General features: G+C 40.8%; 1 protein-coding gene across 3 annotated transcripts in view; it reads right to left on the bottom strand.

Annotated features, from left to right (window-relative positions):
- The window catches only part of fig4a (FIG4 phosphoinositide 5-phosphatase a), a 105,820-nt gene that overhangs the window by 24,146 nt on the left and 56,069 nt on the right, over window positions 1–25,605 (bottom strand). For all 3 annotated transcript variants that reach the window (XM_059982960.1, XM_059982959.1, XM_059982961.1), the window contains 4 exons: window positions 11,291–11,407; window positions 10,615–10,660; window positions 1,433–1,581; window positions 474–640 (listed from right to left, as the gene is read on the bottom strand). In XM_059982960.1, the coding sequence (XP_059838943.1) occupies window positions 474–640; window positions 1,433–1,581; window positions 10,615–10,660; window positions 11,291–11,407 (479 nt within the window). The remainder of the gene's footprint in view (window positions 1–473; window positions 641–1,432; window positions 1,582–10,614; window positions 10,661–11,290; window positions 11,408–25,605) is intronic.

Consider the following 25,605-nt stretch of genomic DNA (forward strand, 5'->3'; position numbering starts at 1 on the left):
ACGCCACTACCCAATCAGCTTCCTGGTTCCCTGCATCTTTAATCAACCAGATATTGACATTTGTAGTGGCAGTGTTTTCCATCCAAAACATTAACTCTCACCCTTCTCACAAATGCTGACAAAACAAACATTTCCATCATTGTTTTCTTTTAATTTCAGGTAATGAGATAGACACCCAAGGTCATGTTGAGAAAATTCTTTAAAACTGATATGCGCAATCCCAGATGGTTGGAAAACACAATCATAGAATTTAGTCAGCTACTTAAATAGGTCAGGGATAGAAGGATAAGGACCTAGCTTGGGTCCAGAAAGGCGGGGGGGGGGGGGGGGGTGGGGAGGTATTAAAACCCATAAACATTCTGAATACCAATTGTTGAAATATGACAATATTTTGGATGTTACTAAATCTATATCAGAGTAAATTCAGATTTTCTGAACAAATTTCCTGAAAATTAACCCACAAATTAGATTACCTGAAAATGCATTACTGTAGTACCTAGAGAGGGTTTGCATGATGTCCTTGGAATGTTGTGTCCAAGGTGCAATTTTCCTGTATGTTTTCACCCGATGTACAAGCTGTGAACCCCCATATTGTAAAGACAGTGTATCACCATGATCTTCATACAGTTCTTCAAATAATCTATCAAGAAAATACATCATGTTTATAGTTTCTTTACTGAGATAACAAAATATATTTCAGAGCTTTCCAGTTTCGTATTGAGATTGATTTTGCTTGCTTGTATGCCCCTCTCACTTTATTCTGCTTAACCACCTGCATCTACTACGTCTTACCTCTAGGTTTTCTAATCAATTTGTCTAAAGGCCTCAAATGAAGTTGGAGATGATCCAGTGGTGCTTCAGATGGAGGTAGATGTAGCAGGAAAATATCAGGCTAGTTTTTGAAGCCGGGAAGAAATACCTGTTTTTACATGCTCACAAGCAGCACTGTAAAATTCAATCCATCATTTTGTCTCTTTTTACCCAATGCTTTGAGGTTCTGAAAACCTATTCATCTTCAATTATGATGACAATCCCTGCAATGTTAGCAGGTTTAAATGACTGATCTTCCTTCTGATGGTTGTTAAATTCCATTCATCACATCTGCATCTGTTAAAGCAGGAAGTGGATGGGTGCAAAACATGATAGCATATTACTTCAAGTGGTAAGATATCCTACATAGTCTAAACCTACCTTTAGGGGGTAAAATTACATGAAAAAATGTCCTCATCCAGTTTGTTGGTTAATCAGCATCAAATCTTAAAATGGGTAATGAAGCACCGCCACAGTCAAAGAACAAACACGGCTGGGCTGAGGAGGTTTGTAAATAAAAAGTTGCCTAATTATTCTGAAGTTGCAAGGATAGAGAATACAAATTTTAAAAAAACAGCCAACTGAACAAATTAACTGGAATCCATAGCTATCTACTGCTTACCGAACAGCATCAGTGTCAAATTGCAGTCTTGGTTTATCTATTACACCCAGTGCATAGAGCTGGCATGCTAAAGCATACTTTCCAACCATAAATTGAGCAGTGTTTGTACGATCCAAACAGTCAACACAGTTTGTCCTCAGAACACCAGTCTGAAATAGAATTTAAACAATTCACCACTAAGTTCTGCAGGAGTATTATCTAATAACCATACATTACAATTCTAGTTTTCATTTAGCAATAGCAAGATCAAAAATATTAGAGCACAACAAAGATCCTGGATGGCCAAAAACAATATCATTTTTTAAGTGGTCCATAATCAGAGAATGTATTTGTTCCTCATAGCGAGTATTGAAATCTCCAGCCAATATTCCATTTACTGCTGAAGCATTGTTGTTTTCAGGCTGCTTGATGAGACACCTCACTGTTCACATAGAACAGTGAGATTCTTTCTCATGGATTGAAGGAAAGAGTCATCAGTTTTTCCAGTGTGTTTCAGGACCATTTCAAGATAATTCTTATCAAACGTTAATATTCTTTTGCCCTTCCAAAGTGAAAAAATTGTCTTGAAACTAAAAAAAAGACTAAGTAACTTAAGACCATAATTTTGTAGGTCAAGTTTGCTAACAAAGAGATGGGTGTTGTCACAATTCATCGTTGTGTAGACGCAGTGGAAAAAGCCTGCATTTTCCTTAGCTTGGGAGCTATTTTATCATTACAGCAAATATTGCAATGAACTCAAGCACAGATCTCCTTTGGGACTGTGTGGCTAGGCATAGCTCAAATACCATCTACAAATTTGCTGATGATACAACCATTGTTGACAGACGCAGGTGGTGAGAGAGCATACAGGAGTGAGATATGCCAACTAGTGGAATGGTGCCACAGTAACAACCTGGCACTCAATGTCAATAACATGAAAGAACTGATTGTGGACTTCAGGAAGGGTAAGATGAAGGAACACATACCAATCCTCATTGGAGGGGTCAGAAGTGGAGAGAGTGAACAGCTTCAAGTTCCTTGATGTCAAGATCTCTGAGGATCTAACCTGATCCTACCATATTGATGTAGTCATAAAGAAGGCAAGATAGCAGCTATACTTTATAAGTAGCTTGAAGAGATTTGGCATGTCAACAAATACACTCAATAACTTCTATAGTTGTACTGTGGAAAGCATTCCAACAGGCTGCATCACTGTCTGGCATGGAGGGGCTACTGCACAAGACTGAAAGAAGCTGCAGAGGTTATAAATCTATCTTGGGCACTAGCCTACAAAGTACCCAGGGCATCTTTAGGGAGCAGTGTCTCAGAAAGGCAGCGTCCATTATTAAGGACCTCCAGCACCCAGGACATGCTCTTTTCTCACTGTTACCATCAGGTAGGAGGTACAGAAGGCTGGAGGCACACACTCAGCAATTCAGGAACAACTTCTTCCCCTCTGCCATCTGATTCCTGAATGGACATTGAAGCTTTGGACACCATCTCACTTTTTTTAATATACAGTATTTCAGCTTTTGCACATTTTAAAAAATCTATTCAATATACATAATTGATTTACTTGTTTATTTATTATTATGTTTTATTTATTATTTTTTCTCTCTCTGTTAGATTATGTGTTTCATTGAACTGCTGCTGCTAAGTTAACAAATTTCATGTCACATGCCGGTGATAATAAACCTGATTCTGATCCTGAAACTGTTTTTGTGCACCTTCATTGACAGTGAATAATATCAACATCTAGGTTAGTAATTATGCCAACTTTTCTTTCATGAAGTTTAACTCACCAATTTTACGCAAACAGCCTTTAAGAGACGCTACCAACAATGGCTCTGGAAAATGGTATGCATTAAATGGGAAGACAAGTGCACTAAACAAAAAGCAGGATTTCCCAGAGGCCAACAATTTCAATTCAAACCCCCATTCCCATTCCAACATTTATGTCCATGGTTTCCTCTACTGCCATGATGAGGCCACTCTCAGGTTGGAGGAACATCATCGTGTGTTTTGCCTGGGTAGTCTCCAACCTGATGGCATGAACATCATTTCTCCAACTTCTGGTAATTTTCCCCCTCCCCACTTCCCTTTTCCTCAATTTCCAACTTTGGCCCTCACCCTTATGTCTTTTCTTTTCTCACCTGTCTATCACCTCTCCCTGGTACCCCTTCCTCCTTCCCTTTCTCACACATGTACCTTCCCTGTTCTGGTAAACTCTTTTCTCCTATCAGATCCCTTCTTCTCTAGCCCTTTGCCTTTTCCAGCCATGAACTCCCAACTTCTCATTTCATCCTCCCCCTTCCCCAACCACCTGGCTCACCTATAACCTTCTAGAGCATCACCCTTCCACTCCCACCTTCATATTCTAGCTTCTTCTCCCTTCCCTTCCAGTCCCGATGAAGAGTCTCAGTCCAAAGTGTCAACTGTTAATTCATTTCCATAGATGCTGCCTGACCTGCTGAGTTCCACCAGCATTGTATGTGTTGCACTAACATTTGTGCCTTTACCAAAGCTGACACCTTTAGATTTGAGGTAATATCCCTCAGACATCAGCTCCAATAGACTGGTACTTTGTACAGATACCCAACCCTCATTTATACTCCTCATTGATACATTCATCGACAGTCAGAGATTTGCTTCTATGGGTCATGCTGATATATCTTCTGGATCAGAAATGCCATAAGTGTATAGTAGACAGCATGATATATAAGGTTAGGGCACACTGAGATTTAGATTAGCCATGGTAGATCAATGAATAATGCTGCTCTGCAAGGATCAGTGCTGGGACCTCTGCTGTTTGCTGGGACTATTAGTAGTCTGTAGATGACACAAAAATTGGCAGATTTATGAAGTGAGGAAGGTAGTCAAATAATTCAACAGGATGTAGGCCAACTGGAAATAATGGCAGATGGCGTGAGGTGTGGCATCTTGGGATCGTTAAGAGCACCAAATTTTTTGGTGTTCACCTGACGGAGAATCTCACCTGGTCCCTCAACACCAGCTCCATAGCAAAGAAAGCCCAGAAGCATCTCTGCTTTCTGCGAAGGCTGAGGAAAGTCCATTTTCCACCCCCCATCCTCATCACATTCTACGGGAGGTGTATTGAGAGCATCCTGAGCAGCTGCATCATGCCTGGTTCGGAAACTGCACCATCTTGGATCGCAAGACACTGCAGCAGATAGTGAGGTCAGCTGAGAAGATCATCGGGGTCTCTCTTCCTGCCATCACGGACATTTACACTACACACTGCATCCGCAAAGGAAACAGCATTATGGAGGACCCCATGCACCCCTCATACAATCTCTTCTCCCTCCTGTCGTCTGGGGAAAGGCTCCGAAGCATTCGGGTTCTCACGACCAGACTATGTAACAGTTTCTTCCCCCAAGCTATCAGACTTCTCAATACCCACAGCCTGGACTGACACCTTGCCCTATTGTCCTGTTTATTATTTATTGTAATACCTGCACTATTTTTGTGCACTTTACGCAGTCCTGTGTAGGTCTGTAGTCTAGTGTAGCTTTCTCTGTGTTGTTTTTTTACGTAGTTCAGTCTAGTTTTTTGTACTGTTTCATGTAACACCATGGTTCTGAAAAACATAGTCTCATTTTTACTATGTACTGTACCAGCAGTTATGGTCAAAATGACAATAAAAGTGACTTGACTTGACTTGAAATATAAGATAAAAATATATGGTATAAGGAATGGCAGGACCTTTAGGAGCATTGATGGACAGAAGGATTTTGGGGTGCAAATTGATAGCTTTCTCAAAGTGGCAGTACAAGTAAATAGGGTGGCAAAAATGTATGCCACCTTGCCTTCATCAGTAGGGGTGTTGAGTATAAAAGTTGGGATTTCATGTTGCAGCTATACAAAACTTTGTCAAGTCATGTCTGCTGTTCTAGTCACTGCATTCCAGGAAGGTTGCGATAGCGTTCAAGAGAGTGCAGAAATACTTCACCTAGAGGTTGCCTGGAGTGAGTATTGGCTTTAGGATTGGTTGGAGTGTGTATTGGGTTGAAGGATAGGTTGGACAAAGTTGAGTTATTTACTTTGCAGCATCAAAGGCTAAAGGGTGAAAAAGAAATATATAAAATTACAAGAGGCAAAGATAGGTTGAACATATTCACAGGGTCAAATACTAGAGGATATAGCTTTAAGGTGGGGGGGGGGGAATGTCATTTAAAGAAATGTACAAGGTATTTTATTTTGTTTTACATGGAATGGTAGGGACCTGGAATGGGCTGTCAAGGGAAGAAGTGCGAGCAGATGCAATATCAACATTAAAAGGCATTTAGATAGATACACGAACAGGCAAGGAATGGAGGGATATAGAACCACATGCTAGCAGGCTTGCAATTAAAATTGGTACCACGTTTGGCAAAGACATGAGTTGAATTGGCTGTACCTGTGCTGAATTGATCTATGTTTTATGAATCATCTTAAGAAAACGGAGATTGGCATCAAGGGATGGGAAAAAAGCTGACCATCAACCAAACCTAATGACACAAAATCCTGTAAGTGTAAGACACTTCAATTATAAACATTTTGCCACCAAAGCCAAAAATAGAGAACAGAGTGCAATAAACCACAGACAGCTCTCTCAGTAGGAAGCAGCTGAAGTTTCTATAGATTTGTGAATCTAAGATCAGGTAAATGAGCAATCTCAGAATCTGGTAATGTATAACAGTAAAGGCCATGCTTGAAAAGAAGGATCATGAAGAAAGGTCATCTGATGGAAAATAGTCAGAAGATTTGCCTCCTGCAAACCCACATCAGTACTGCTATATGGAAATTGAAAATAGTCCAAACGGCTAAGTTAGCACAGTTATGTGAGTATTAGTTCCAATTGCAATTTTTTAATGTAACTTTAAAGGAAGTTTTCTTCCTGAGTTCAAATAGTGGGAAGAAAATTCTGTTTGCAAAGAGCCAGGTCAGGCCAAGAGTTTAGTTATTCACTAGTCATAGTTCTCTATTCTCCTCAAATCAGAATACCAACATGATATCCCCACACAACTTGCTGCTAGGGAGACCATACCTTTCATTTGTGGTCATCTGAAATTCTGCTTTCACTTATTGCTAATTTTAAATGGACAGTTAACTAGTGGTAGGTCAACAAAGCCCTTTAGTTAAAATTATGAACTTTTATGGGCTGAAAATTCCAAAGGTAGGGCAAGAATGACGGCACTTGACATCAAAACTCTATTTGATCGAGTGTAACACTAAGACATCCTGGTAAAATTGGTGACAACAGCCAACAAAGAAACCACTCCAGTCGCTGGAGTCATATTTTTTGCAGAAGGGGAAATGGTTGTCAGGAGGACAATCTTTCCACCCCTAGTCATCAGTGCAGAAGCTCCTCACGGTCCAAATGTCTTCAGCTGCTTCATCAATGACCTTTTAACCATGATAAAGTCAAAAGTGCTTAATGATGATTGCACAATGTTCAATTCTATTCACAACACTTCATCAAATGAAGCAGCGAATGAGCAGTGACAACCAGCATTTTAACCACAGAATTGCCAGGAAGTTGTCATTACTAATAAGAAAGAATATAACTATCTACTCATGCTATTCAATGGCATTACCATTGCTAAGACCCCATCTGAGGGTCACCAATCACTGTGGCTACAGGAGCAAGTCAGTGGTTGGGCGAGTCATTCCATGACACTTTAAGCATTTCTATCTTTGATAAGCAGGATGGAATACTTATTCCTTCTCTGGATAAATACAATATCCATCAGTCTAAAGAAGTTCAACACCATACAATATAAAATGAGCTATTTGATGGGCACCTTTTCAATCTCTCTAAACATTCACTCCATCTGCCAGTGGTGCACAATGGTTACAGTATGTACCATCACTATACCACTGCAGTTACTTATCCATGCTACTGTGGTAGAACATCATAAGCCTGCAATCTCTACCACCCCCAAGGAAAGATATTAGCAGCAGGCATATGCCATCACCAAAACCTGAAGGCTCCTCTTCAAGTCATGCATGGTCCTGATTTGGAAATATATCTCCCACATACTATCAGTCTAAATTCTAGACTTGTCTACACAAATGCTCTGTATGAGTGTTTTCACCAGAGATTCCAGACGGTAGCTCACCACTAGCTTCTCAAAGGTAGCTGGGGATGGGCATTAAAAGCTAGTATCAGCAATGAAGCTTAGATTGCAAAAATGAAAAGAAAAGCAAATGAACTAGGTACCTTGAACAGTATATCCATGACCCTCATTACTAGCTCAATCTCATTGTCCATTCCTAGGCAATTAGGAATAGTCAGGCTCACCAATATGTCCCACATCATGGCATTAAAATTATAAAATCTTATGTCACTGATAACTTGGATGGACTTAGGTAACATAGATTTCTACATTATTTCTCCTCCACTAGTTCATCAAAACACACAACATAGGTGTCCAATTAATACATCAATTTGTCATTCTACAGTATCAGCATGTTGAAAGATACAGAGCAACTTACAGAAGGTATTACATGAGGAGGAATGAATCAGAATGCTTCAGTTCCCATGTAAGTGTGGGTAGGGACCAAATGCTGGAATCAAGATTGCTTTTAAATATTTCCTGACTGAATTACAATGAAATAGATTTACAATACTTAAAACAATTGAAGCTGGTACATCCTATTTAATGTGAGTAGGGATCAGATGAGGAACTGAACAATTCTGATATTGAATTAGTTTTGCGAATACAGCTCAGATCACATCTCAAAATGTCATTACTTAGAGTCATTGACTTTGACAACATGGAAATAGGTCCTTTGGCTCAACCCACCATGCTCACCAAGTTACTCACCTGAGCTAGTCCCACCTGCTTCTGTTTGGCCCAATATCCCTCTAAACCAGGGGTTCACAACCTGGGTCCACGGACCCCTTGGCTAACTGTAGTAGTCCATGGTATAAAAAAGGTTGGGAACCTATGCTCTGAATCTTTCTTTTCCTTATACATTCTATTATACTTGTAAAACGCTGTAAGGTTTCACTGATAATGTAATGATTTCTCTGTACCAGCAATATTTGGGTTATGACTGGAGATAACGGGGCTTGGAATGTGGTGGCTATCCAATGAGAGAAATGCTGTTCTTTCTTGTGAGCATGGAAGAGAGATTTTCATGGTCTTTTGTTGGCGAGAGAAGAAGAAGGAAGACACATGTGGAGAGAGGTGGCAGACCACCAGACAGAGTGAACTGGGAGCAAGGGTCCAAAGGTCGGCAATGCTCGGAGGAGGTCAATGATTGGTCAGTGGCCGTATTAGTGAACTCCAACGTGGACTTTTGACTTTTCTCTTAAAATGGGCCCTTTTTCTTTTAATTTTCTTTACTAACTATATATTCAGATTAACATTTATAAAGTTCAAGCAGTTAACTGCATATGGTGTACTGTCTGATATTTTGCAGCACGGATTAGTAACCGGGCAACACATCACACAGCTTTCACATGAACAAGATTTCTCAGTTTGGCGGGGTCAGAAGTTGTCTTCCCCTAGACGAACATGTGCCGGCCGAGCCTGAGGGTTACATACTAATTATACTATCCAATCACTACTTATGATGTGGTTGTAAAACATAATTTATAAGTTATATATGGGCCGGAGTTAAAGATGGCACCAGAGGGCGTCTTCTCCCAGCCTCTTCATTGTAAATTAGTACATGTGACAATAATAATCTGAAACCAAAATCCACTTTGGTAGCAAGAACAGGAAAACTGATTATTATCTGAATAGTGGCCGATCAGGAAAAGGGGAGGTATAACGAGACCTGGGTGTCATTGTACACCAGTCATTGAAAGTGGGCATGCAGGTACAGCAGGCGGTGAAAAAGGCGAATGGTATGTTGGCATTCATAGCAAGAGGATTCGAGTACAGCAGCAGGGAGTTTCTACTGCAGTTGTACAAGGCCTTGGTGAGACCACACTTGGAGTATTGTGTGCAGTTTTGGTCCCCTAATTTGAGGAAAGACATTCTTGCCATAGAGGGAGTACAAAGAAGGTTCACCAGATTGATTCCTGGGATGGCAGGACTTTCATATGAAGAAAGACTGGATCGACTGGGCTTATACTCAATGGAATTTAGAAGATTGAGGGAGGGATCTTATTGAAACGTATAAAATTCTAAAGGGACTGGACAGGCTAGATGCAGGAAGATTGTTCCCGATGTTGGGGAAGTCCAGAACGAGGGGTCACAGTTTAAGGATAAAGGGGAAGCCTTTTAGGACCGAGATGAGGAGAAACTTCTTCATACAGAGAGTGGTGAATCTGTGGAATTCTCTGCCACAGGAAACAGTTGAGGCCAGTTCATTGGCTATATTTAAGAGGGAGTTAGATATGGCCCTTGTGGCTAAAGGGATCAGGGGGTATGGAGAGAAGGCAGGTACAGGGTTCTGAGTTGGAAGATCAGCTATGATCATACTCAATGGCGGTGCAGGCTCGAAGGGCCAAATGGCCTAATCCTGCACCTATTTTCTATGTTTCTAAATATTGTATCATATTGTGATTACTCTTCCTTAAGAGCAAAATTATTAACTCTTTCTCAATATATAATTCTATGCCTGTTGTCTCATTGATTTCTCAACATACTATTCAAAAAACAGTATCTTCCACACTACTCGTTCGCCATGCCATCATGACTACTTGGCCAGGCCAGTCTAAATGTAGTTTGATGTCCTTCCTTATTATTGAATTATACTTATTACATACACATTTTTAATGATTTATACTCTGTACTACATCATCATGACTATCTGAGGGCTAATGGACAACTCTAAGAAAGTTGTTTTTAGCTGTACACGAACAAATGATTTTAAAAAATTTTCTTTTCTTTTATTGCCTTTATCCCATCCATATTCCTTGTTACTTTGTTTCTATATTAAAGAAATCCCGATAAAAAAGTTGCAATTCCAATAAACCCTGATTACATTATTACCAATAATGTGATGTACTTAGAACAACATACTAAATTAGTTAGTGAGGCATCACACATATGCAATCACCTTTAATCATTAACACAATTAACGAGCAATCCAAAATTTGATTGGGTAAAATAACTGTTTTCTGTAGTAGAAATACTACAAGTTGAAACATAAACTCATCCTGGACATATGCAGTATTTGTCATAGAAGCCGGCTGTATTTTTATTTCACAGCAAACAATGCATTCTCAATTCCTTTATTACCTGCAGACGGCTGGTATTGTGAATGATTCCTCCCAGTTCATTCCATCTATGAGAAAATAAAGTGGGGAAGATGTAATAAATGAGAGAATTGAAAGTGAAAAAATACAACAATTTGCTCTATATTTTTAACATCCTAAGTGGCTCTTAAAAAAAAGCAGACATAAATGCAAGAGATTCTGTAGATACTAGACAAAATGCTGGAGGAACTCAGCAAGTCAGACAGCATCTGTGGAGGGAAATAAACAGTCAACTTTTTGGGCCAAGGCTCTTCATCATGTCTGGAAAGGAAGGGGGCAGGTATACAGGCATAATTAGTATGTAATATACATGACTGTCTGGAAAGATAAGGTTTAGCAATATACAGAAAATTGAGATATAGCCCACTTGCAGGAACACAACCTCACTATAACGGGGGAAATTGCGTGTACTAGTTCATCAGTCATTGTGATTCACTGTTGTCGATTTCAGCTTCACTTGTGAGGTGGAATATAAATGCCTAAATTAGATAATTAATATCTACAAAACAATGATCCTGTTGATAAAATATATTCACAATACTATAAATGCAGAAATAAATTTTACAATGATCCTAACATTATTTCTCTAGTTCTATTTGGTTTGCTTGTGCACATCTAACGGCCACTAAGTATCCAAATCATTTTATATTTCCTCTTACCTTTCACCTGGTCTTAAGGAATTAGAATGAAAATCTGGATGATTAACGAAGAAGCCTGTCTTTTTCACAACATCTTCTGCAATTACGTTTAGCCGATCCAAAACATTGAACAGTTTACTAAAAACAATTAAAAGGTTACATCTTTAAATTTCTGCTAACACAGAAATAGACAAAATCTAAAATGTAATTATATATTCATTTGGAAATATTTATTCTTATAATTGTCTCTATTTTGAAGGCGTAATTAAGGCAAGATGGTCATAATCAGCTGTCTTTATGCAACTAAAAGTAGTATTTGGCATTTGCATTGCACTGTGAATTCCGTATTCTCCACTGGATATACAATACACTGAGGCTACATCCACACTAGACCAGATAATTTTGAAAACGCCAGTTTTGCATAAAAACGATAGGTGTTCACACTATGCATTTTTGAAAATATCTCTATCCACATTGAAACAGAGATTTTGGCGAATCTCCTCCTCCTGCACAGGCACAGGACAAATCTACTGAAAACAAGCGACATGTTTGGTGTCCAATCTTGCCGTAAAAGTGTGTGTTTGTGTAGTTACAGATTAGGAAAACTTAAAACAATGGACAGCTATTGGCTCTCACGCAGGAGAACTTAAAAGTAAAAAAAAACAGATACTGGAGCTTACGGAGGCAACCATCAGGGACAGATTGACCCAGCTGACGACGAACATTGAAAAACTGACTAACTCTGTTGCATTAATAAAGCACCTTGTTAAATGTTTAAAACATGTCTGCATCAGTGTTATCTTGTATTTCCATGCAATGTTACATTAGGCTCTTACACATCTATTGTCAGAGAAGTACTTGCATAAATAGGTAAATCAACTTCATACAAGCAAGGACAGAAAACAGGGCAAAGTGAGTATACTTATTTATTCAGTAAGTTATGGGTCAAAGTATTTGGTGAGTACATCTCTAACTCTTCTGGCTTCAGTCTCGTTGCCGTCTGTTCTGAAATCGTTAGGCTGCGTTCAAGAAAACAATGAAATAGCGCACTGCCGTCTAATAGCGTTTTCAGAAGTCTCCGGTTACCCCGTCCACACTGATCTGCCTGAGCAGCGTTTTCAAAAATACCCACCCTGGAAAGCATTTCTGAAAAGCTCCATTTTCGGGGTACGAAAACGCCGTTTAAGTGTGGATGGAAGGTAAAAACGAAGAGAAAAAGCTTCAGTTACGGATTTATCCGGTGTAGTGTGGATGTAGTGTCAGTAGCTACTATTCTTTTTGGTACACCTGTACACCTGCCTGTTAATGCAAATATCTAATCAGGAAATTATGTGGCAGCAACTTAATGCATAAATAATGTAGATGCTGAGGTTTTGTTCTGACCAAACATCAGAATAGGGAAAAAATGTGCTCGAAATGACTTTGATTGTTAGTGCCAGATGGGGTGGTTTAATTATCTCAGAAACCATTTATCTTCTGGAATTTTCACATAACAGGGTCTAGAATTTACAGAGACTGGTGTGAAAAACAAACAAAAAAAAATCCAGTGAGCAGCAGCTCTGTCGGCAAAAATGCTTTGGTAATGAGAGGTCAGAGGAGAACAGCAGACTGGTTCAAGTTGACAGGAAGGCGTTAATAACTCAAATAACCATGCATTACAATAGTGGTGTACAGAAGAGCATCTCTGAAAACACATGCTGAACCTTGAATTGGATGGGCAGCAGCAGAAGACCATGAACACACACTCAGTTTCCACTTCTTAACCACAGGAAGTACCTAACAAAGTGGCTACTAAATGTAGTTCTGTAGCAATCTCCAGTATAAATCAAGAGATCTGAGATCTGCCAGATTATATGGTATTTACTCACTATTCCTGGAATAAATAAATGAAATTGTTCCACTTTGCTACATGGGTCACACAAACATTTAATAGCATGCTACACCATAACTATTGCGTAGACTCTTGTGTTAAAGCATCTGTTGTAATTGCCTCACCCAAGAATTTCAAAAATCTCCAAAAAGCTTATATTTCAGATTCTATATTGATCTTATTTGCATTACAACCTTTATTTCATCACTCTATAAACTGATAAAAGGCAGAGTTTTATTTTTAAAATAGTTGGTTTGTTTTATAAGGGAATTCCTGATATTTCATTGCAGAACTTGACACCATTGTAGTTGTTTGCCTGTTAGCAGGAGGCATGAGTTAAAGGGGAATCCACAGTGCACCTTTGTAATTAGTTTTCTTGGAGGATTTTGTCACCTTGTTTTCAAATAAAGCATGCTCTGCATGCATGTTCAATTTATGGAGGATTGGAAAGTGTAAACATCACAGTGGTTTGCAGAGATTGTTATAATTAATTGTAAAATAGTCATACAATACTGAAATAGGCTCTTCTACCAAATTATCCATGCTAATTGAGATTTGGCCAGTTAGCCCCATTTGTAAATTGACAAAGTTGCAAGTAAGATTGGCAAAGATCAATAAAGATTTCAAACAGTACTGTGGCCAAGTAGTTCCTCACAACAGGGAGTTAGGGATCTTGGGAAAATTAGTCAAGCTGACCTTCCACTAGTGTAAGATCCAAAACCACCAAACTAATTGGGTCAAGAGTTTCACAGCAAGAACAGTGGCTGATGATCACTAGGCAGGTCCGCTACTGGGACGAGAGACAATAGAGGGGCAAGTAAATGGACCCCAATTTCTCATACCTACCTCATTTGAAGGATAGCATTCAAAGCTTCCCCAAATTTATTTTCCATTGAAATGACCAGTAGTCATTTTGCTGTTGGCTGAGCAAAGAGAAGCTCTGGAAGATCTTCTGCACCTCCAACCCACCCCATACACCTCATCAGCAATCCTGGGCAGTGATAACTTTGCCCTTGTCATCAGCAGCGAAAATCCTTGACAGGTCAATGAAGCCAGCAAGTAGCACAGTCTGTGAAGGCCTACCTTGAGGGCTCCAACCACAGAAGGAAAGATGGTACCTTCACCTGCTGAGGCAGGAGATCAATTGTGAAGGGCAGAGAACCCTGGTCTCTGGAGTGAAGACACCTCTGACTGTTCCTGAATATAATGAAGTGTGTGTGTGTGTGTGTGTGTGTGTGTGTGTGTGTGTGTGTGTGTGTGTGTGTGTGTGTGAGTGAGTGAGTGTGAGTGTGCGTGTGTGTGAGTGTGAGTGTGTGTGTGTGTGTGTGTGTGTGTAAATAACACATTGAGAAGGATACTGTTTGAAATGCTCATGGAATGTTGCAATAATAAGTAGTTGGGCCCTCACACAGATCACTAATGTACAATACTAGTCACAATCTTCCAAGCTGAAAACCATTCCACAACTCCTACTTTTTATTTTCTCTGTTAACAACCTCTCAAACCACACCAGCATATTATCCCTAATTTCACATGCTGTAACCTCTTGTATGGGATATAACAAGATCCTTCTGAAAACGAGAACCATAAGACACAGGAGTAGAATTAGGCTACTCGGCCCTTTGTGTCTGCTCCGCCATTCCATCATGGCTGATTTATTATCCATCTCAACCCCATTCTCCTGCCTTCCCACCCCCTTGAAGTCCTGACTAATCAAGAACCTATCAACCTCTGCTTTAAACATATCCAATAACTTGGCCTCCACGTCCTCGATTCATCCACTATAAGAAATATCCTCTCCACGTCCACTCTATCTAGGCCTTTCAATGTTTGATAGTTTTCAATGAGATCACACCCCCCTCCCCACCATTTTAGCAAGTATAGGCCCAGAGCCGCATCCACATATTTGCTTCATTCATTTTGGAAGATATTTTTTCAAAGGACTCCGACATAAAACAGACAGTACAGGTCCTTCAGCCTACGATGTCATGCCAACCTTTTAATTTATTCCAAGGTTATTCTAATACTTGCCTCCCATGTAGCCCTTCATTTTTCTTTCATCCATGTGCTTACCTAAGAATCTCTTAAATGATCCCAATATATCTGTCTCTATCACCATTCCTGGCAGCACATTCCATGCACCCACCACTACGTAAAAAACCTACCTCTGAAATTCCGTCTATATTTTCTTACCATCACCTTAAATGATACTCTTTCATATTAGCTATTTCTGCCTTGCAAAGAGGTCTCTGCCTGTCCACTCAATCTATGCTTCTTATCATCTTGCACAACTCTATCAGTCATATCTCATCCTCCTTCACTCCCAAGACAAAAGCCTGAGCTTAGTCAACCTTTCCTCATAAGACATGCTCTTGAATCCAGGCAGCATCCTGGGAATAATCAGAAATGAACAAGTACTCCAAGCGTAGTTTAAACAGAGTTTTATAAAGCTACAACCTTACCTTGTGTCTCTAAGTCTCCTAACTTTCTGAATAACCGTACCGTAGGGAACTTTGTTAAACTCCATTTTAAAATCTACTTTCAGCACATCCATAGGCAACCTTCAACAATTTGTTTTGTCACTCCCTCAAAGAATTCAAATAGGTTGTTTGGGCACAACCTGTTCCTCATAAAGCCAGACTGACAAACCCAAATCAGACTATGCTTCGACAAATGCTCGTAATTCCTGTCTCTAAGAATCCTCTACGATAGATCGCCATCTTTGATATAAAACTCATTTGTCTATAACTCCCAGGATTATCCCTATTAATTCTTAACGAAAGGAATAACATTTGCCACCTTCCAATTGTCTGGTATTACTACTGGTGCCAGTGAGGACATCCTCCATCACCACATCTTCCCGTCGCCATAACAGGGATAGATTTCCCTCTGCCCTTACCTCCCATCCCACTAGTCTCTGCATCCAGCACATCATTCCTCATAATTTCATCCATCTTCAACAGGATCCTATCACTAAACATCTTTCCTTCCCTAACATTCTCCACTTTTGCAAGGACTGTGACTCCCTTGTCCATTCATCCCTCCTCACTGATCTCCCTCCTGGCACTTAACCCTACAAGCAGGAAAAATGCTATAACTGCCCCTTCATCTCCTTCCTCACCATTATTCAGGGCCCCAAACAGTCCTTCCAATTGAGGCAATATGTTACCTGCAAGTTCTTTGGGGCTATCTAAGGTAGCTGGTAATCCTTGTGTGGTCTCCTCTACATCAGTGAAACCTGACTGTGGGGCTCACTATGTCCCTATGCTCCATCCGCCACAAAAGGTGATTTCCCAGCTACCACCCATTTTAATTCTACTTCTCAATGCCATTCTGATAAATCAGTCTATGGCCCCCTCTACTGGCATGATGAGGCCTCTCTCAGGTTGGAGGAGCAACATGTTTCTGCCCCTCCCCCTTCTTTCTTTTTCCATTCTCCTTTCTGGTGTCCCTTTTACCCTTTCTCTTCTCCTCGCCTGCTTATTACCTCCCTCTGGTGCCCCTATGCCTTCCCTTTCTCCCATGGTCCACTCTCCTCTCCCAACAGATTCCTTTCCCCAGCTATCACCTCCCAGCTTTTCACTTCATCCTTTCTTCCCCACCTAAGCACTTTCTCCTTCACCTGGCTTCAACTATCACCTGCCAGCTTGTACTCCTAATTTTCTGGATTCTTCCTGATGAAGGGTCTTAGCCCAAAATGAATTCCTCCAGCATTATGTTATTTAACCTAATGTTTTTCAAAGGTTTCAGCACATTATCTTTCCTAACATTGATATGTTCTACCATATTAGCTGATTTTACACACATTCATCAAGGTCACCCTCGCTGGTGAATACTGAAGCAAAGTATTTAATAAGGACCTCCTCTACCTCCAGGCATGCTTCTTCTTTCATCCCTAATTGGTTCTATCCTTACTCTAGTTGCCCTCCTGTTTTTCATAAATGCATAGAACACCTTGGGGTTTTCCTTAATCCTACTCGTCAAAGCCTTCTCATGTCCCCTTCTAGCTCTCAGGACTGAAGAAGGGTCTCAGCCTGAAATGCCGATTCCGTAGATGTTGTCTCCCCTGCTGAGTTCCTCCAGCATTTGTGTGTTTTACTAACAAAAGGTTTTTTTTATTTGCTCACTTGCATTTGATTTTTAGGTGAATTTGGCATTGTTCAAAAATACATATTAACTGTTTAACTTCTCCATTGCTTATTTTCTCATTATAAACCCCGTCTCTGTAAGACACCCACATTTGTACCCATTAGCCTTTTCATTTTTACACACTCATGGAAATTGTGAAAGTCTGTTTTATGTTTCTTAATAGTTCAGTTTCATATTCTACTTTCCCTTTTCAGTAATTTCTTCATTGTTTTTTGTTTATTTTGAAAGCATCCCCAATCCTCAGGTTTACTGCTTCTCTTTCAATGTGTTGTTTCCAGTCACCTGATATACAGATGACAATAAATGTCACAGATTCCACCAAGCAATGCATCATTATCAAGGTTAATTGCTAGATCTTTCAAAAGATCAAAGTATAAATGACATTAATAGCTGCTAGCCGCAGAATAGACTGTAGCTCTCAACCTTCAGAGGCGACTTCCAATATAACTACAAGATTAATTTATTATGGAGTTGGCTATTTATTGTGCTTTAGTACAGCACAGAACATAAAGGCAAAGTACAGACTCTTTGGCCCCAAATGTTGTGCCAAACTTTTAATCTACTCTAAAATAAATCTAACCCTTCCCTCTTCCCTTCATTTTTCTATCATCCATGTGTGTAAATAAGAGTTTCTTAAATGCCCTTAATTTATTTGCTTTCGCAGAGTATATTTTAATAAAGGCTTACACTCAAAAGGGAATAAAACATGTTTTCCCTTTTTGGAACCTAATGTTATAGTGAAATACAGTATAACATGAAATAGATAGGATAAGGAGCTTCCACTCCAAATAAAAACACAGGAAACAGAAAAAGTAGGTAGGTATGTCCTCTGAGTCCATTCCGTCAAGTCAATAGGTTTAAGTTTTGGCCAGAGCTCCACTTTCACACACCTTCCCATGTCCCTCATTTTACTAGTAGCATAAATGCCTGTCAGTCTTCACCTTGAAGATATTAGAACATAAAATATAGGAGCAGAATTAAGGCATTCAACCCACCACTCGATCATTGCTGATTTATTTTTCCTCTCAATCACATTCTCCTGCCTTCTCCATGTAACCTTAGGCAGGGTTACTAATCAAGAACCTGTCGACCTCTGCTTTTATTATACCCAATGATTTGGCCGCCATAGCCATCTGTGGCAATGAATTCCACAGATTCATCACCCTCTGGCTAAAGAATTTCCTCCTCAGCTCTGTTCTAAAAGGGACATCTGTGAGGCTGTGTTCTCTTGTCCTAGATTCTCCACTATTGGAAACATCCACTTCACTTTATCCAGGCCTTCCTATATTTGGTAGGTTTCAGTGAGATCACCATCATTTTTCTAAATTCCAGCATGTACAGGCCCAGGGCCATCTAACATTCCTCACGTGTTAGCCCATTCCCAGGATCATTCTTACAAACACAAGAGATTCTGCAGATACTGGAAATCCAGGGCATCCAAGGAAAGGAAAGAGGCACCAAGGGGAGATAATAGGCAAGTGAAGACAAGAAGTAAGAAGCCAAAATGGAGAATGGAAGAGGGAAGGGGGAGGAAAAAAAAATACCTGATGGAGATATCATTGTTCTTGCCATCAGGTTGGAGGATATCTAAACAGAATATGAGGTGTTGCTCCTCCACCCTGAGAGTGGCAAAAGAGGAGACCATGGACTGACATGTCGGAACAGGAATGGGGATAGGAATTAAAATGTTTGGCCGTCGGGGGATTACTCTTTTGGCGGATGGAGTAGAGGTGCTCGACAAAGTGGCCCCCCAACTCATGACGGATTTCACCAAAGTAGAGGATGCAGCATCGGGAGCATTGGGCACAACAGATCACCCCCAATAGACTCACAGGTTTAGTGTTGCCTCACATGGAAAGACTATCTGGGGCCCTGAATGAAGGTGAGGGAGGAGGTAAAAGGGCAGTTGCAACATTTTGGTTGCTTTCAGGGGTACATGCCATGAGGGAGATTAGTTGGGGGGGAGGGGTAAAAATGATGTTTTTGGTGGTAGAATCCTGTTGAAGATGGTAGAAGTTGCAGAGAATGAAAAGTTGAATGTGGAAGCTCATGGGGTGATAGGTGAGGACAAGAAGAACTTTATCCCTGTTAAGGTGGAAGGAAGATGGTGTAAGCACTGATGTTTGGGAAATGGAGGAGCTGCAAGTGAGGGCAGCCTCAATGGTGAAGGAAGGAAAATCCTGTTCTTTGAGGAAAGAGAACATCTCTGATGTCTTGGAAAGGAAAGCCTCATCCTGGGAAATGATGCAGTGGAGACGAAGACACTGAGAAAAGCAATAGCACTTTTATAGGAGTCAGGGTGCGAACACAGCCGTGAGATGTTGGTAGGCAGGTTCTCCAGAGATTGAGAGAAAAGAGGGAGGTGTCAGAAATGAACCAAGTGAATTTAAGGACAAGATGGAGGTAAAATTGCAGTCATCAACGTATTCCAAGAAGAGTTGCGGAGTATTACCATGGAAAGCTTGGAACATGGACTCTTCCATGTAGCCAATAAAAATGCAGGCATAGCTGAGGCTCATGCGGGTGCTCACGGTCCCTTAAGTCTGGAAAAAAGTAGGAAGAGCCGAAAATTGTTGAGGCTGAGGACCAGTACTGACAGATGGAGGAGGGTGGTGGTGTACAGCAACTGGTTGGGTCTTTTGTTCAGAAAGAAACAGACTGCTTAAAGGTCTTCTTTATGGGGCTCATAAGTGTATAGAGACTGGACATTCACAGCGAAAATGAGGTGATTAGGTCCAGGGAATTGAAAGTTGTTGAGAAAATTGAGTGCATGTGAAGTATTGTAGATGTAGGTGGTCAGAGACTGAACCAAGGAGGATAGAACAGAGTCAAGGTATGCAGACACAAGTTCAGTGGGGCAGGAGCAAGCAATCTGGACCTATCCAGACAGTCAGGTTTGTGGATCTTGGACAGGAGGTAGGAACCAGCAGTCCAGGTTAAGGGTGCTACGAGTTTTATGGCAGTGGATGGGGGTTTTTCAGAATTGATGAGGCTAGTGATGCTGTCGGAGACATTATTCTGATGGTCCCGAATGAGGTCCTTTTCAAGAGGTAGGTAAAGAGAATGTATCTTGAGAGTTGCCACCTGGCATCAGCAAGATAGAGGTCAGTCTGTCACACACAACAGCACTCTCTTTGCCTGTGGATTTGACGGTAATGTTGGGATTGGCATGGAGAATGGAGGTCTACTTCTATTCCCCCACTCTGGCCTCTTACCTCTTCTCCTACCCTGCCTATCACCTCAACTTGGTGCCCTCCTCCTTCCCTTTCTCCCACTGTCCTCCCTCCTCTCCTATCAGATTCCTTTTTATCCAGCCTTTTCTCCACATGGCTTCACCTATCATCTTCTAGCTAGCCCTCCTTCTCCTCTCCCCACCTTTTATTCTGGCATCCTCCCCCTTGTGCAACTGGACCTTGGACTTCCTGTCGGATTATTGGCAGGTAGTAAGAGTGGGCTCCGTCACCTCTGTCCCTTTGACCCTCAACACTGGTGCCCCTCAGGGCTGTGTCCTAAGCCCCTTCTTTACTCTCTGTATCCCCATGACTGCATTGCCACCCACAGCTCCAATCTGCTAATTAAATTTGCAGATGATGCTACATTGATCAGCCTAATCTCAAATAATAACGAGACAGCCTACAGAGATGGAGTCATCACAGTGGTGTCAAGGAATCAACCTCTTCCTCACTGTCACAAAAAGAAAGGAGCTGGTTGTGGACTACAGGAGGAATGGAGACAGGCTAAACTCTATTGACATCGATGGATCTGGGGTTAAGAGGGTGAACAACTTTGAGTTCCTTGGCATATACATCACAAAGGATCTCACGTGGTCTATACATACTGGGTGAAAAAAGCACAACAGCAACTCTTTCACCTCAGACAGTTGAGGAAGTTTGGTATGGGTCCCCAAATCCCAAGGACTTTTACAGCTGCACAACTGAGAGCATCCTGACAGGCTGCATCATTGCCTAGTATGGGAACTGTATTCTCCTCAATCGCAGGACCCTGCAGAGAGTGGTGTGGACAGCCCAGCGCATCTGTAGATGTGAACTTCCCACTATTCAGGACATTTACAGAGACAGGTGTGTAAAAAGGGCCCGAAGAATCATTGGGTACCCGAGTCACCCCAACCACAAACTGCTCCAGCTGCTACCATCTGGGAAACAGTACCACAGCATAAATGCCTGGACCAACAAGCTCTGGGACAGCTTCTTCCATCAGGGCACCAGACTGATTAATTTGCACTGATAAAATTGTATTTCTATGCTATATTGACTGTCCTGTTGTACATACTATTTATTACAAATTACTATAAATTGCACATTGCATATTTAGATAGAGAAGTAACGTAAAGATGTTTTCTCATGTATACGAAAGATATAAGCAATAAAGTCAATTCAATTCAGTTACTTTCTAAAGCTGGAGTCTGAGTCCAAAATGTTGATTGTTTATTCATTTCTATAGATGCTGCCTAACCTGCTGAGTTCCTCCAGCATTTTGTGTGCATCATTCTTGTAAACCTTCATAAGATCCTCTCCAAAGCCAGCACATCCTTCCTTAGATATGGGCCCCAAAACTGGTCATAATACTCCAAATGTGGTCTGACCAATGCCTTATAAAGCCTCAGTGTTATACCCTCGCTTTTACTGTATCCTCTAATCCTCTCCAAATGAATACTTACCTTGTGATTGCCTTCCTTACTATCAGGCTAACTGGCTTATAATTTCCTGTCTTTTTCCTCTACCCCTTCTTAAAGAATGGAGTGACATTTGTGGTATTCCAATCCTCTGGAATCATTCCATAATCTAGTATCTCTTGAACAATCACAACTCGTGCTTCCACAATCTCTTCAGCTACCTCTTTCAGAACCCTAAGATGTGGTTCCAGTTCATGTGACTTATCTACCTTTTCAGTTTCTCATGAATAATAATGACTACACTCAATCTGCACTCTGACTTTCTCAAATTCCTTGCATGTTGCTGGTGTTTTCTACAGTGAAACCTGATGCAAAATACTTATTTAGTTCGTCCACAATTTCTTTATTCCCCATTATTACCTTTCCATCGTCATTTTCCAGCAGTCTGATGTCCACTTTTGCCTCTCTTTGCCTCTCTTAACACCCTGGTTAAGATTTTTACTGCTATGCTGTAGGTATTTCATTTTAGCAGTCTGCCTGCTTTTAGCATGTTTGGGTTTGAAATGAAGTTAAGGAGCGGTGTTGTTCAACTTAGGAATGTTGTGCCAGTCAATCAGGATGGCGGAACTGAGAGAAGGTCTAGAGAACGCTGGGTGGAGAGGCTTTGGTGATGGACAGTGGTGTGAGTTGAGGTCTTTTTGGCAGGAGCTGGGAGAGGACAGGAGGGAGGATGGCTGAGGATGCCATCCCTTTGTGCAAATGAATGGCTTCAAGGAGGAAGGACCAATACTCCTATTGGGGAGCCCGTTTGTTCAAGATGGATTTCGAGTGACATTCGGAAGGTGGTGTGCACTTTCAAGCAGACCATGTGAGTTAAAGACAGCTTCAAGATGAGCTACAACTTATATGCACACTTGGATTGGGTTAACTGTAATGGGCCCTTCTATTTATTTTTTCTTTATCCTATATGCAGTGTACGATCTGTTATTTCTTGCCAACAGCTAATTGCATGGTGGCAGAATTTACACAGTATTAACACAGATCGGTGTTCGGGAGTGGGTCAACACATGGCGGGACCCAAGTCAAAAAGACCCTAGACATATGGATCAACACACACAAAATGCTGGTGGAACACAGCAGGCCATGCAGCATCTATAAGGAGAAGCACTGTCAACATTTCGGGCCGAGACCCTTCGTCAGGACTAACTGAAAGGAAAGATACTAAGAGATTTTAAAGTAGTGGGGGGGAGGGGGAAATGCGAAATGAAAGGAGAAGATTCGCATTTCCCTCTCCTCCCATTACTTTCAAATCTCTTACTATCTTTCCTTTCAGTTAGTCCTGACGAAGGGTCTCGGCCCGAAACGTCGACAGTGCTTCTCCTTATAGATGCTGCCTGGCCTGCTGTGTTCCACCAGCATTTTGTGTGTGTTGTTTGAATTTCCAGCATCTGCAGATTTCCTCGTGTTTGCTAGACATATGGAGTTTGAGAAAGGTGGTTTTCTCACCAGAGCCCAGTAGCTATTAGTGAGGGGCTAACAAGCCACATCTCTGGAGATGCCTGGTAAAAAGGGGTTTCATTACCTGAAAAACTTGTAGTATCCTATTTCATATTATTGGCTAGTTTACCATATTTCATTGTTTACCCCTTATTGCCTTTTTTTGCCCTCTTTTAGTTTTTAAAAGCTTCCTAATCTTCCAGCTTCCCACTAATTTTTGTTAGATTGTATGTCTTTTCTTTTGCTTTTATGCTGCCTGTGACTACCCTTGTCAACTATGGTTAACTCACTTTCCGCTTAGAATGTTGCTGCTTCTTTGGGATGAAACATTCCTGTGTCTTCTGAATTACTCAAAGTAACTCCAGCTATTGCTTCTCTACCTTCATCCCTGCTATTGTTCCTTTCAATTAACTTTGTCCAGTTCCTCTCTCCTGCCTCTGTAGTTACTTTTATTCAACTGTAATACCAATACATCCAGGATTAGCTTCTCCCTCTCAAACTCCAGACTGGATAGGATAGAGTCTTTTAAGAGACCTTTGGATAGGTACATGGAGCTTAGAAAAATAGAGGGCTATGGGTAACCCTAGGTAATTTCTAAGGACATGTTCGTTACAGCTTTGTGGGCCGAAGGGCCTGTATTGTGCTGTAGATTTTCTATGTTTCTATGAATTATATTATGATCTCTACCTCCCAAGGGTTTCTTTACTTCAAGGTCTTTAATCAAATCTGTTTAATTATACAACACCAATACTGAGTTGCCTTTTCTCTAGTGGGTTTGACCACAAGCTGCTCTAAAATGCCATCTCATAGGCATTCAACAAATTCCCTCTCTTGGCATCCAGTAACAACCTGATTTTTCCAATCCTCCTGCATATTGTTGCATGGCACTATTTACATGTCATTTCTATCTTCCATTTTAATTTGTACCCACAACCTGGCTACTCTCTACCTTCAAGGATTCCATGTCTTCTGATCTTATTATTACTTACTTCTAAGGATATTATTTTAGATTTTATCAACATAGTCACACCTTCCCCCCAACTGACCCGCCTGTCTTTTTGATCAGATTTATATCCTTGGATGTGTAGTTCCCAGCAGTAATCTTCTTTCTACCACTATTCTGTGATACCCACAGCATCATACATGCCACTTTCTGGCGTATCTACCTTATTTTGTAAACTGCATGCATTCAAATATAATTTCTTAGTCCTGTATTCAGAATCCTTCTGGTCAGTTTTGCCTCCATTCTTCTTGATGTTAGATTCTTATCCCTTTCTAAATTTTGTGTTATTCTTTATTTTGGAGACTTTAGTAACCTCTCTCATTCACCTCGTCCATACTTTTGCAAGCCTTAGATTCCACACAGACACTACCCCTCTCACACAATGGACACTCCACTTTACCCTGCCTTCCTTTTATTGGTTCAGCTGCCATTCACACACTTTAAAAAAAAGTCAATCACACGTTAAAAAAACACCACTAGCTCTTCCCTTATGTTGCTCTGGCTGCTGCAACTGGAGAATAAGTATTCAATAACTATGCCTCTGCAGCTTGCTCGAATAGAGAATTCCTACAAGAAATCCACCTTCGTCTTTGTCTGAAATGGACAATGCCTTAACCTAAAGCTATAACCCCTGGTGTAGAAATCCTCACTTCTGGTAAATTGCACTTAAAATCCATACTGTTAATCCATCTCAAAATTCTTTCAACTCTTCCCTTCCTACCATTCTGATGAAGCAGACTTCTTCTAAATTAGTATATTGAATTCAGTGTTCACAACATGCTTACCTCAATACTGGAGAAACCGAGCATAATCACTTTCAAGAGAAAATCTGCAGATGCTGGAAATCCGAGCAATACACACAAAAAATTCTGGAGGAACTCAGCAGGCCAGGCAACATCTATGGAAAAAAGTACAGTCAACGTTTTGGGCCAAAACACTTTGGTAGAACTAGAGGGAAAAAAACTGAGTAGTAGATTTAAAAGGTGCAGGGAGAGGAGAGAAAAACACAAGGTGATAGGTGAAACCTGAAGGAGGAGGGGATGAAGTAAAGAGCTGGAAGCAAATTGGCAAAAGAGAGAAAAGGCCATGGAAAAAAGAAAAAGGGTGAGGAGCACCAGAGGCAGGCGATTGGTGGGCAAGGAGATAAGGTGAGAGAGGGAAAAGGGGATGGGAAATGGTGAAGA

Source organism: Hypanus sabinus, chromosome 10 (genome assembly GCF_030144855.1).
Source record: "Hypanus sabinus isolate sHypSab1 chromosome 10, sHypSab1.hap1, whole genome shotgun sequence".
Classification (NCBI taxonomy): Eukaryota; Metazoa; Chordata; class Chondrichthyes; order Myliobatiformes; family Dasyatidae; genus Hypanus; species Hypanus sabinus.